The sequence below is a fragment of the Pantherophis guttatus genome, chromosome 1 (genome assembly GCF_059756535.1).
Source record: "Pantherophis guttatus breed Tessera chromosome 1, ASM5975653v1, whole genome shotgun sequence".
NCBI classification, from domain to species: Eukaryota; Metazoa; Chordata; class Lepidosauria; order Squamata; family Colubridae; genus Pantherophis; species Pantherophis guttatus.
Window position 1 is genome coordinate 321151380 of NC_142063.1, and position 14702 is coordinate 321166081.

At 40.2% G+C, this 14702-nt stretch overlaps 1 protein-coding gene across 2 annotated transcripts in view; it reads left to right on the forward strand.

Annotated features, from left to right (window-relative positions):
- Nucleotides 1-14702, forward strand: part of CHRNA2 (cholinergic receptor nicotinic alpha 2 subunit) — a 35723-nt gene that overhangs the window by 15358 nt on the left and 5663 nt on the right. For both annotated transcript variants that reach the window (XM_034421240.3, XM_034421241.3), the window contains exons 4-7: nucleotides 143-300; nucleotides 1705-1749; nucleotides 3478-3587; nucleotides 12122-13214. In XM_034421240.3, coding sequence (XP_034277131.2) covers nucleotides 143-300; nucleotides 1705-1749; nucleotides 3478-3587; nucleotides 12122-13214 — 1406 coding nt within the window. The remainder of the gene's footprint in view (nucleotides 1-142; nucleotides 301-1704; nucleotides 1750-3477; nucleotides 3588-12121; nucleotides 13215-14702) is intronic.

The window sequence follows — 14702 nt, forward strand, 5'->3', positions numbered from 1 at the left end:
CATGTTTGAATATTGATCTCAATATTTAATTTCATTGTTCAAACTGATTTAGATGTTGACTTTGCAATATTTGAGAATGATATGCCAGTCTTTAAAGTTTGGTTAGACTGATCATAAGAGGCTTGCATGTTCCTGTTTGTAGAATCTGCATCTCTCCAAGGCCGGACACAGACTCAGGCAGAAGAACGGCTCTTCAGATACCTTTTCCATGCTTACAACCGGTGGTCCAGGCCAGTCCCCAATACCTCTGACGTTGTGATTGTCAGGTTTGGACTGTCCATAGCTCAGCTAATTGATGTGGTATGTATACAAACTGGCACTTGATCTTTCTGTAGCACTTTCAGCAAAAATACTTGCAGCTGGAGAAAACACATATTCATTGTATTGTCAATATACTATGAAAATAAGAGAAAGGATTCAGATTAAATCCCTCTTTTGGAATTGGCTTTGCAGTTTCAAAATGAATGTGTTTGGGAATTTTTTGCTAGAAAATGATTTGTGTTATATGTATCATGGAAGACATGAAATAGGCAGGGATATATGTTTCCTTAGATGTTTTGGAAAACATGATAGCAGTAGCACTTAGATTTATATACCTCATATAGTGCTTTACAGAACTCTGAGTGGTTTTTAATGTCAGCATATTACCTGCAATAATCTGGGTCCTTATTTTACTGACCTTGGAAAGATGGAAGACTGAATCAATCTTGCACTGGTCAGGATCAAACTCCTGGCTGTGGGCAGAATCATACTGCATTCTGACCACTGTGCCACCACAGCTCTTTCACAACCAGTTATTACACTCATTCTCAGAGGTCAGAAAGAAGGTATCTGGGCTCTTCACTCTGATGAAAAAAGGGGATTGCTATCCTTAGTGTTTCCAGAGGCTGAGTTCATACAATCTGCTTAAATCTAGACAAACAGCAATTATATTGTTGTACTAGCTGGACGCCTGTGCTTTACTACGAAACTATGTGCTCAGGCTTGATAAATTGACACTTAAAGCCTGAAACTTAATGTAGAATGTGTAACTCTGTAGCATCAGAGCGTGTTAATATAAGGCAACTGGCAGTTGGAACAGAGGGGGAGCGGGAGTAAAATGTCCCAGCCCGCAAACCGGATGAGTCACGTGCTGGCCATGCCCACGCCTGGTTTAGCGAAGAGGTAGCATCAGAGTGTGTTAATATAAGGCAACTGGCAGTTGGGACAGAGTTCCTTTCAGATGGGGAGGGGGAGTAGAACGTCTAACTCCTTAGCATCAGAGCGTGTGAATAAAATACTGTATATGAAATAGTAATGATCTGATGGTCATTTCGAAAAATCCTTTCTTAGTGAGCACCTAGAAGTCAAGAGGAACATACGTGCCAATTTTCAAATTTGTAGGCTTTATCGTTCTGGAGATTTCGTGATGAGTGAGTGGTATTTGGCTTTTATATATATAGATTCATGGAATATGCTGTGCCCCCCAAAATGACTCACCTTATATTTAGCTCAATGGCTTGGTTCACACAACCTGCTAAGGCAACAGCTGAGTTCCTGCTATATGCTGCAATGTCCAATTTTAGCCTTATCTAGCATACTGAACAAGCCAGCCATACAAGTACAGAATTTGCCCTACTTTCTAGAGTTAAGTGCAGTGGCAAGATTTAATGTGTGTCTTTCCATTCAATCCAAATACCTCTACTTTTTTCTTTGCCTACGAAGGATGAAAAGAATCAAATGATGACCACAAATGTTTGGCTGAAACAGGTAAGCAGGACAGGTACAATCTAGCAAAATTGAAGCTGGGAGACTCCAAAGACCGATTATCCAAATACAACAACATTAAGTGGATCTTGTACCATGTAAAGGGGGTAGTGTCCTCCTTTGTTTTTTCACTTCTAATAGAGAATCTAGAGGGCATTATAGCAAACCTTGTATTGTTTTTCCAACTTTTACCCATGTCTGAATATGGTGGGTGTCTATTGTAGTCTGGCCAATATATTGTATTTTTGAGAGCTATAGTCTGTTTATTTAATCCTTTTTAAAAACCAGGGAAGACAATGTCTGAGATGATGTGTTCATACCATCAAGTTCAGTAAAAAGCTAACAGCTGTTTTCTCATGATATGATCTTGATTACTATTAACCATAATTAGATTTTTCTGGATTAGCGTGTCCTATAAAACTAGCTGCTTTGCAGAAAGAAGGACACATTTCTGACTTTGGATGGCTATCATTACCCCTTACAGTTCTGGTTTATAATTTGAGGGCCCTCTTGGACTTGTTCGCTCCTGATGGAAGAGCACGTGGCAGCTGTGGTCCGGGGAGCCTTTGCACAAATCCATCTTGTGCACCAACTGGACCAATTGCTGGACCAAGAGGCCTTGCTCACAATCACCCATGGCTTAGTCATTTGGATTACTGCAATGTGCTCTCTATGGGGCTGTCCTTGGAGACCATCCAAAAATTGGAACTGGTCCAGAATGCAGCAACGCACACAGTTTGGGTTCCCTGAAGCTCACCCAAGTAGCACCACTACCGCACAAGCTGCACTGGCTTCCAGTTGTTTTCTGGTGCAATTCAAAGTGTTGGTTACACTTCAAAGATCCACATGGCACACGGCCAGGTTATCTGCAAGACTGCCTCTCTTGAGGATATCTACCTGTCTTACTAGATTAGATAAGATGGGTGTCCTCCAGGTCCCCCCCTTTCTTGTGGCCCTCCAGTGGGACCAGTGAGATGTGCCACCCCAGCCCTTTTGAACAGGTCCTACCTGAGATCAGAGGAATTCCTATTTTTTTTAACCTTCTGGAGGGCTGTGAAGACTTGATTCTTGCCCCAAGTATTGATCTAGGACCGTGGTTGAGCTATGAGGATGTTTGCTCTAGTACCATGATGGCGAACCTATGGCACGCGTGCCACAGGTGGCACACGGAGCCATATTGGTGGGCACGCGAGCTCAGCTGATTTTCGGGCCTTCTGGCCCACTGGAAGTTGGCAAACAGGCCACTTCCGGCCTCCAGAGGGCCTCCGGGGGGGTGGGGAAGGCCGTTTTCACCCTCCCCCAGGGTCCTAGAAAGGCTCTGGAGCCCGGGGAGGGCGAAAAAACGGGCCTACCGGGCCCACCGCTCCATCGTGTGCCAAAAATGGGGGAAGAGCGGGGGTGGGAGGTCACACACACATGTGCAGGGGCAGGGCACATAGAATTATGGGTGTGGGCACACATGCGTGTGACCCCCCCACGCTCCCCCACTTTTGGCACGCAATGGCAAAAAGGTTAGCCAACACTGATTTAGTGCATAGGAGGAACAATATCTTTCTTTTTAATTACGTTTTATGAATTGTTGTGAGCTGCTTAGAGTCATTGTATCATGAGATGGGCGCCATATAAGTCTTGTAAATAAACAAACAAATAAATAAACTTTGTTGTGCCCTTGTAAATAATCACATCATCCTCTTAGAAAGGAATAAACAAAGACTTCTTCCTTACCATCAGGAATGGAATGACTACAAGCTTCAGTGGAATCCAACAGATTTTGACAATGTTACTTCTATTCGAGTACCTTCTGAGATGATTTGGATCCCAGATATTGTGCTGTATAACAAGTAGGTGATGGGATTGTACGTCTGGAGGAATTGGGACAGAGAGAAATACAAATGTAAAGAAACCTCAACATTGCACTGAAAAAAAATACCTTCCTTAAAACCTAACATAAAAAGGACTAATGCCAAAGAACACACAGAGGTAAATTTCACTAAATGTCATGAAATAAAGGGGCTGAATGAAATAGTCCAGAATTATAATACACACTGGGAAATGGAGGTAAGGTTTTTTTAACAGATTAACAGAGTTGGAAGGGACCTTATAGGTCATCTAGTCCAACCCCCTGCTCAAGCAGAAGACCCTACACCATTTCTGACAAATGGCACTCCAATCTTTTCTTGAAAGTCTCAAGTGATGAAGCTCCCACAACTTCCGAAGGCAAGCTGTTCCATTGGTTGATTGTTCTTACTGTCAGAAAGTTTCTCCTTATTTCTAGGTTGAATCTCTCCTTGGTCAGTTTCCATCCATTATTCCTTGTCTGGCCTTCAGGTCCTTTGGAAAACAGCTTAACCCCTTCCTCTCTGTGGCAGCCCCTCAAATATTGGAAGACGGCTATCATGTCTCCCCTGGTCCTTCTCTTCACTAGACTAGCCATGCCCAGTTCCTGCAACTGTTCTTTGTATGTTTTAGCCTCCAGTCCCCTAATCATCCTGGTTGCTCTCCTCTGCACTTTTTCTAGAGTCTCAACATCTTTTTTATAGTGTGGTGACCAAAACTGGATGCAGTACTCTAGGGGTGGTCTTACTAGGGCATTATAGAGTGGTATTAGTACCTCACTTGATCTTGATTGTATCTCTCTGTTAATGCAATTTAGGGTTGCACTGGCCTTTTTAGCTGCCGCTGCACACTGCTGGCTCATATTTAGCTGGTTGTCCACTAAGACTCCAAGATCCCTCTCACAGTCACTGCTATTAAGACTGGTTTCCCCCAGTTTATATGTGTGCTTTTGGTTTTTCTTACCTAAGTGTAGGACTTTACTTTTCTCTACATTGAATTTCATTTTGTTAGATAGGGCCCAATGTTCAAGTCTGTCAAGATCCATCTGGATCTTGAGCCTATCTTCTAGGGTGTTAGCTATTCCTGCCAGTTTAGTATTTAGTTTAATGCAAATTTGGTGAGTTCCCCGTCTATTCCCTCATCTAAGTCGTTTATGAAGATATTGAAGAGTACTGGGCCTAAGACGGAACCTTGTGGTACCACTGCTTACTTCTCTCCATGTAGACTTAGACCCATTAAGGACTATTCGTTGAGTGTGGTTTGTCAGCCAGTTGCAAATTTTGAATTTGTTGTTATATATTTTTCACCTATGGGAACAAATTTGGAGACAACCTATCTCTGTTAATGGTAACTCTGAGATCCTGCCTGTTCTGTATCGAAATGGATGCTCCTTGAAATTGAATGCTCCCACTGAGCACATTGGACCAAACATCTACAAATGTAATGGCTGCATTAATATCAGATGCTAAATTTGGTTCTCTTGACCTTCGCTAAAATTTCTTTGGGGCTTAATGTATGATGCGAATCAAGGTCATTTTGTGACTTTGTAATCATATATATACAATATATATAAAACACAACCCAGAGAATTAATTAATTCTGTAATTAGATTAGAAATGTTATGTGAACATTGCCTGAATAGATTTTTGGAGTGGTTGCCAACTGCTCTGAGACTAATCTGCTGCAGAGCAAAGTGATGTCAAGGGGAGACAGAGAATTTCAAGGAACAGGTTAGGCCTCTTTTTCTTCTAACTTAATTTCAAAAGTTGGCTTCCAGATAGCTCCGAACTTCATTTGGAATTGATTGGTTTTGAGGGACTTTCCCCTTGTCACATGAATGAAGATCAATAGCAAATCTGAATTCCAGGGAAGAGAGAGACTCTTCCATTTCCATGAGCATCCATAAGGAGAAGCAAAAAATCAAAATGGCAGTCATGACATGTGATCAAAACTCTATTACTGTTTAATGTAGGGGTGTTCAACCTTGGCAACTTTAAAACTTATGGACTTCAACTCCCAGAATTTCCCAGCTTGGGAGTTGAAGTCCATAAGTCCATAAGTCTTAAAGTTGCCAAGGTTGGACATCCCTATGTAATGTTTTGCACAATGCACATAAAAAAGGAGTGGAGTTTCCATTACAGAATCATGACTGCTGTCTTCTTCTTTTTTTAAAAAAAACAACAACATTCCATGCTGCCTCTGCTCATTTCTTCCAAATGTGGCTTTTTGCACCTCAACTTTTAATTTCAAAAGTTAAGATTGATAAAGAGAAGATTGTTTTTGTGGAAAGCATAACTTTCTGGTACATGTCCTTGGCATTCATCTATCTTCTTGTGTATAATTTGAGAGGATGTTAGAAATGCAAATGAAATAGAGGCGCATTGGCAGCATCCTATGTAGAAAAAAACTACACAGACGTTCATTTTCTTAAACTGAAGATAAGCCAACTTTTCCTGTCAGACTGTGGGAGTTAAGAGGCAGTTTATCAGGGCAGAGATATCCTAAATATATGTGTAACCACACACAAATGCTCAAACATAGATGTACAGTACATGTTTAGTACTTTGAGGTTAGTAGATCAAGAAACAGCACAAGAAATACTGTGTTTTCCCGAAAATAAGACCCTGTCTTAAATTTTTTTGAACCCTGAAATTAGCTTTATTGCCATGCGCTCAAAAGCCCAATTGGGCTTATTATCAGGGGATGTCTTATTTTGGGGAAAACAGAGTACTAGAACTCTGTTTTATTGATATATGTTATAATAACAGAATCTTGAAAGCTTATCAGACTTCCTTTCCCTCTCTCCTACATCAAAAAGAGGCTACACAAAGCAATCTTAAGTTTGTTTTTCATGTTTTTTTTTTTGTTTCTCTGGTCTAAACCTATTTTTCATTCCCGGTTAGTCATCATGTACCTTCTCTAAGATCATCTCTATGTTCCTCTACATTGTCTCTGTGTGAGACAGAGTGGTTTTTTTATTATTATTATTCATATTTCTATGCCACCCACTCTCCGAGGACTCTGGGCGACTTACACCAAAGACAGTATACTAAATAGCATATTGCCCCCAACAATCTGGGTCCTCATTTTACCTACCTTGGAAGGATGGAAGGCTGAGTCAATCTTGAGCCGGTGAGATTTGATCCGCTGATCTGCTGAATTAGCAGTCAGCTGAAGTAGCTGCAGTACTGCACCCTAACCACTGTGCCACCAAATATGATGGTGTCATATTTACTGTAAATTTTTACTGTAAATTTAATTTGTTAATTTTGATGTGGGTGGATCGTGTCCAAGTAAGCCACTGAAAGGTGAGCAAAAAAACAAACAAACAAAAAAACAGAACATACACAACCACCCACCACTTTGTTGTGACAAGTTCTATATCTTTCAGTCATAAGATAGATCTTCATTTTGGACAATCTTATGAATATTTACATCTGCATCCTAAAATAAATGAAAACAAATGAAAGAATAAATAAAAACAAGTGTTAGCCAGTAAGAGGAAGAAGACTTTCAACCATGAGTAATTCCAAAAGCATCAACCATCCTTGCATTTTTAGTAGAATAGCAATGCATCTCAAATATCAACATATCTATAAGTTATACCCATCCTGCAGTCATGCAGAATCATGCAGGCACTATCATTTCAGTAATAAATGATACATATATATATCTCCATAAGTGATACAGTACATATATCTCCACCAGCTATAGACCTCAATAAATGATATAATAAATGATAAGATCTGCAGTGGCTCAGTGCTTAGAATGCAGTACTGCAGGCAGCTTCTGCTGACTGCCGGCTGACTGCAATTTGGCAGTTCGAATCTCACTGGCTCAAGGTTGACTTAGTCTTCCATCCTTCCGAGGTCGGTAAAATGAGGACCCAGATTGTTGGGGACAATATGCTGACTCTGTAACCCGCTTAGAGGGGGCTGTAAAGCACTGTGAAGCGGTATATAAGTCTAAGTGCTATTGCTATTGCTATATAAGAGAGAGTGATGGAATAAGCTCTAGGAGAAATGAAATGCAGAAGATGAAGGGAGTAATAATTGTCATTCAAAAAACTAACAGTCATTCTACTTGTACAATATCATAAGAACAATCATTTGTTTATTCCAAGTAAAGAAACAGCTTAATAAAATGCTCAATCTTAATACATTCCAGCTCAGCAGTTTTCCAATATGTAGTGCAATTTGCTATTTGTAACTCATGAGACTAAGGATACTGTTAGGCAAATTGGGCATTTGTTTCATCCTCATGGTGAGATTTTTCTATCCAGTGAAATATATTGTCAAAATGTGAGACATTTTGGGTGAGGCATGCTACTTTTATATCTCAGTTGTTTCCTTCTTGTCCTGCTTATCAGAAGTCCCTGTCTTCTGGTGGAAATAGGCTGTTAAGTTAGATGAATCTGTGTTTGCTCCAACAAACCGTACTTTATCCAGATATGATCTCTCCTGATTCATAGTTTTTGAGCAAAACTTGTGACCTCTGCAGTTCCAAACATGTGCTGTTTTGGGTTTGTTCTTGAAAACATAGCAGATTTGGATCTTAAGGGATACAATCAAGATCAAGGGAGGTACTAATGCCACTCTATAAAGCCTTAGTAAGACCACACCTAGAATACTGCATCTGGTTTTGGTCACCACTCTATAAAAAGATGTTGAGACTCTAGAAAAAGTGCAGAGAAGAGCAACCAGGATGATTAGGGGACTGGAGACTAAAACATATGAAGAATGGTTACAGGAACTGGGCATGGCTAGTCTAGTGAAGAGAAGACCAGGGGAGACATGATAGCAGTGTTCCAGTATTTGAGGAGCTGTCACAGAGAGGAAGGGGTCAAGCTATTTTCCAAGGTACCCAAAGGCCAGACAAGGAATAACGGATGGAAACTGATCAAGGAGAGATTCAATCTAGAAATAAGGAGAACAATCAACCCAATGGAACAGTTTGTCTTTAGACAGCTTCATCACTGGAGGCTTTCAAGAAGAGATTGGACTGCCATTTGTCAGAAATGGTGTAGGAGCTCCTGCTTGGGTGGGGGGTTGGACTAGATGATCTACAGGGTCCCTTCCAACTCTGTTAATCTGTAACCTGTACTTTCTGCAATCACACTGCACAAACAATATGATGATGCATTCCACTTTTAACTGCTGCTGAAATGTTGTATTCCCTTCAGTAGCAATGCAAATTTAAAGGACGATGCCCAGCCTGTTCTCTTCCGAGGAATATTGGCAAATATATTTTCTTTCTGTCTGTGTGCAAATCTTAGTTTAATCCACGAGGAGTGGCTTTCTTCAATTGGCTGGTATTATGCTGCCATCAAATGGCCCTCATGAATAATAACAGTTCTGCCTTCAGTGCTAGTCTGTTTGTCTCATGTCTCTGACATTTTCTTAGTTGTGGGCAGGAAGAGGAGTGAGGAGGGAAGCATTTGATGGGAAGGACGATAGACAGGATTGTCCAGGATATACATAAATATACCAGATTTGGTACTGTATATTTAGCAACAATCATGATAAGGGGGTTGGAGGCTAAATCGTAGGCTGAATGGTTAAGGGGATTAGGTATGTCTAGCATATTGAAGAGAAGGATTAGGGGTGACCTGATAGGTGTTTTGTAGTATTTGAGGAGCTGTCACAGAGAAGAGGGAGTCAACTTATTGTCCAAAGCACCGGAGGGGCAGGACAAGAAATAATAGGTGGAAGATCATTAGAGATCCTACCTAGAACTAAGGAGAAATTTCCTGACAGTGAGAACAATCAATCATTGGAACAGAAGTTGTGAGTGCTCCATCACTGGAGGCTTTTAAGAAGAGACTGGACAGCCACTTGTCCGGAATGATATAGGCTCTTCTCTTCGAGCAAGGAGTTGGACTAGAAGATCTCCAAGGTCCCTTCCAATGCTGTTATTCTGTTTATAATCTATTGATTTGGGAGGCAGTGCTTCATTTAACTCTTTTCCACATGCTGCTCCTGCTGCTATGATTCTAGCCAATCCAGCAGTCATCACCAGGAATGATGAAGGGACTAGCAGACTATGAATTCTTAAAATTATGCAAATTGTAAAGTACTTATGTTTGAATTAAAGTAATATTGAGTTGTGAAATGTGCAAACCCATATGCTTTCTTAGCAAATAGCCACAGCAACTCTCATCTGCTGATGCGTATTCATCAATATATTATTAACTTATGCAAAAGTATCACTTAAATACGTATTGCAGTTGCTGTGAGGCTGGAATCAGTTATATTTTAGAATAGAATAGAATAGAATAGAATTCTTTATTGTCCAAGTGTGATTGGACACATAAGGAATTTGTCTTGGTGCATACACTCTCGGTGTACATAAAAGAAAAGATACATTCGTCAAGAATCATAAGGTACAACACTTAATGATAGTCACAGGGTACAAATAACCAATCAAATCATATTAGGAAACAGTCAATATAAATCGTAAGGTTACCAGCAATAAGGTTACAGTCATACAGTCATAAGTGGGAGGAGATGGGTGATAGGAACGATGACAAGATTAATATTAGTGCAGACTTAGTAAATAGTTTTACAGTGTTGAGGGAATTATTTGTTTTCTGTTCCCCTTTGAAGGTCAAACAGTTTATTGAGTTAATTTGCCATTTTTGACTTTCTTAAATGCTTTCAGTAACTCTTTTGTTTGAAAGTTGACAATTATTCTGCTGATTCCCAAAACAAGCACCATGTAGACACACCCCAGTCTCTTCGAGATGGGTTTCCCACTGGTATCTGTGGTGGAGGACAGCCTCTGGATGAGAAAGGTCACAGGTCTGGTTACCAGCATCACCAGATAGAGCTCAGAAATTTGTCTGAAATCCTACAGAAGTATTGGGAGGCAGCATAGAACAAATTTTACATTGTCCCTGAAGTGAAGGGTCAGACAAAGCTGGTGCCAACAAATCTGAGCTAAATGGTTTGATGAACAAAGCTTGCATGGGGTTAATAAATACAAATTCTGGCGGCTGCTATTAAAATGAATATTGATTTCCAATCTGATGTTAATCTACACCATTAATTCTTCTTCTTTACATGTGGCTTTTCAGTTCCAAAGTCATCTTGGAGTAGTTCAGTTGACATTTCCCATGCTTTCTAAAAGGACAACTTTCATGCAGCTAATTGTAGGCGGCAGTGAAACCTAGTTATATAGGTAGTCCTCAATTTACAACAATTTGTTTAGTGACTGTTTCAAATTACAACAGCACTGAAAAAAGTGACTTATGACCGTTTTTCACACTCGCGACCGTTGCAGCATCCCCATGGTCATGTGGTCAAAATTTGGACACTTGGCAACTGACTCATATTTATGACGGTTGCAGTGTCCCAGAGTCATGTGATCATCTTTTGTGACCTTCTGACAAGCAAAGTCTTAACAACTGTGTGACTAACTTAACAACTGCAGTGATTCACTTAACAAGTGTGGCAAGAAAAGTTGTAAAATGGGGCAAAACCCACTTAACATGTCTCACTTAGCAACAGAAATTTTGGGTTCAATTGTGGTTGTAAGTCGAAGACTGCAGGGGTGGGTTCTACTTACCTTTACTACCGGTTCGCAACGGGGCCACGCATGCGCAAAAGCATTTTGATGACGTCGGGGTCATCCGCTGGTTTTACTACTGGTTCTATAGAACCGGTTCGAACCGGGGGCAACCCACCACTGGAAGACTGCCTATATTTATTTCATGCTCCTTATTTTACATGATTTAAGCCTTAGTAGTTTTTTTTTAAAGTAATTTTTATTACACTTTTGACTTTTAAAAACAAAATAGAGAAAAATACAACAAAAACAAAAACACATTAAAAAAACATAACAAACATAACATTACATCATGTATTATTTTACAGCTTTATGTATTGACATGGATATATATTCTCTATTTTATTTAATTGTTCAGCTACATACTTATATTTACATTGTATCTATTTACACAACCATCACTCTTAACAAACTATCCAGTAATTTACACTTCTTAGTTTTAACCCAATTAATTTATCATTCCGAATTATTGTTTTGATTCCTTTTTTCTAACCATTTATATAATTTGTTCCACACGCTATAATATTCCGACTCTTCCCTCTTCGTAATTTCCAGTAATTAAAATTTTTTTTACAATGTGCAGAAATGGATGACACTGAAATTAAGCCTTAGTAGTTATATTGCCAAGGCCAAATACACTATTAAAGCTCTTTCTTGTAAGATGACCAAATGATGACTTATACTTAACCCTTAACCTAGACTAGGGTTCAAAATATTGTGTAGCTGTATTAGTATTAGTATGTAATATTTGTGAACAGAGAAAAATGTGAGTTTCAAAATAGTCTTGTTTGTAGGGAAAGGACTGTCTGATTCCTCAAGGTTTTTGTCACAATAAATCAATATATTAGAAATCTTTCTTGATTGGCTTTAACTCAGTGTATTACAATGCTGTCCCTAAATAATGCCTCAAGACGCAGACGTTTGTTTAAGGTTAAACAGTCTCCTCTTAACTCCTCTCTTCTTTTCTCTCAAGTGCCGATGGAGAGTTTGCTGTCACCCATATGATAAAGGCTCACCTGTTCTCTAACGGCAGTGTGAAGTGGGTGCCACCAGCCATCTATAAGAGCTCCTGCAGCATTGATGTAACCTTCTTCCCCTTTGATCAACAGAACTGCAAAATGAAATTTGGTTCATGGACTTATGACAAGGCCAAGATTGACTTGGAGAGCATGGAGCACCATGTCGACCTTAAGGACTACTGGGAAAGTGGGGAGTGGGCCATTATCAGTGCAGTGGGCACTTATAATACTAAGAAATATGATTGTTGCAGTGAGATCTACCCTGATATCACTTATAGCTTCATCATCCGCCGTTTGCCTCTCTTCTACACCATTAATCTCATTATCCCTTGCCTTCTAATTTCCTGCTTGACCGTGCTGGTCTTCTACCTGCCATCTGACTGTGGTGAGAAGATCACCTTGTGCATCTCTGTCCTTCTGTCCCTCACTGTCTTTCTCCTACTTATTACTGAAATCATTCCATCCACTTCCCTAGTTATCCCGCTGATTGGCGAATATTTGCTTTTCACCATGATCTTTGTCACCCTCTCCATTGTCATCACAGTCTTTGTACTCAACGTCCATCATCGCTCACCCAGTACTCACAAAATGCCACACTGGGTCCAGAATGTTTTTCTGGATTTCATTCCTCGCTGGCTCTTCATGAAACGTCCTCCAGTAATAGCTTCAGGGTTGAGGGTGGCCAGTGAAGAAGTCATTGCACAATACGACATGCCTCCAGCAAACCTCAGCACTTCACGGTGTTGGTTGGAGACAGACGTAGATGATAGGTGGGATGAGGAAGAGGAGTATCACGAAGAGATGATTCAGGCTGGCCGGCTACCCCTGCAAAGCATTTGTCACCACCAATGCCTTCAATATCGCTACACCAGTGCTCAACATCTGGGAAGAAGATGTGTGGAACTGGTTCATCGCCCAGCCACTATCAAAACAGAAAGTTCAGCTTCATCTGAGCAGGGCATCCGGCTGTCTCCAAGCATCTTGAAGGCACTGGAAGGGGTGCACTTCATAGCAAATCACCTGCGGGCTGAGGATGCAGATTTCTCGGTGAGTCGCTAAGTCTGAGATACTAAGAACTATTTTTCTGGATTAGAACTTTGGCCTTCTCAGTCCGTCTTTTTTCATATATAGAATAGAATAGAATAGAATAGAATAGAATAGAATAGAGTAGAGTAGAATAGAAGAATAGAATAGAATAGAATAGAATAGAATAGAATGGAATGGAATGGAATGGAATGGAATGGAATGGAATGGAATGGAATAGAATAGAATAGAATAGAATAGAATAGAATAGAATAGAATAGAATAGAATAGATAACAGAGTTGGAAGAGAGCTTGGAGGTTTTCTAGTCCAACCCCCTGCTTAGGCAGGAAACCCTACGCCACTTCAGACAAATGGTTATCCAATATCTTCTTAAAACTTCCAGTGTTGGAGCATTCACAACTTCTGGAGGCAAGGTGTTCCACTGGTTAATTGTTCTAACTGTCAGGAAATTTCTCCTTAGTTCTAGGTTGCTTCTCTCCTTGATTAGTTTCCACCCATTGCTTTTTGTTCTACCTTCAGGTGCTTTGGAGAATAGCTTGGCTCCCTCTTCTTTGTGGCAGCCCCTGAGATATTGGAACAGTGCTATCATGTCTCTCCTAATCCTTCTTTTCATTAAACTATCCCCAACCCTGAGGATTATTTCCCCAGCTTCCACTTGAATCGTGTGGAATCACTTAAATTCAGTAGCCTGAAGACCTGCCTGCAAAAGTGTTCTTAGCCCTTAGACCAAGAATCTAAGATGGAACTAGATCTAAGAGAGAAATCAGCCTAGCAGGATAGAAGGATAGGAGAAGGTAGAAGATAGACCTTTTGTGAAAAAAGGGGAGCAGGAAGGAATATAATCTGAATGAGTGCAAAATCACAAATCACAATATTAACACAGTAATTCAAGGACAAATATTTTCATGAACCTCTCCCACTGCAACCCACAATGTATATTTTGCTTTTGCTGACTCATTTAACTTATTCTACAGTATTTTTATTTGCGCATAAGATCAATTAGGTTTAATGGGCTTATGCTGATTCAGCCTGAAGTGGACTGCACTGTTAATTTATGATTCTATTGTCTGCCAGATATGGCATGCAGTCTTCGTTTTAACCTTAGGAACTCCTTCCCGCTGAAACTTCATTGGAATTTTACAAGATGTTCCTTTTCTTTTCAGAAAGAATCAACCAATTAAAGTGACCCATTTCATTGAGAAAGGGCTTTCAGGCCACCTGAAGATGTGTGTGTGTGTGTGTGTGTGTGTGTGTGTGTGTGTGTGTTGTGACTGACGGGCTCATCCAGTTATATGATAAACAGAACTTTTTTTGTTTCCACCCATCTTCCTGAAGGAAGGAAATACTGTATCTTGGCTAGGCTTTTTCTTAACACAGATTCATGAAAGAGCCCTGAGGTTCTTAACAGCCTGATCCAGTTACTCACCCATAAACTGGAAACAACAACAACAACAACAACAACAACAATAATAATACAGCTCTGTAGCATC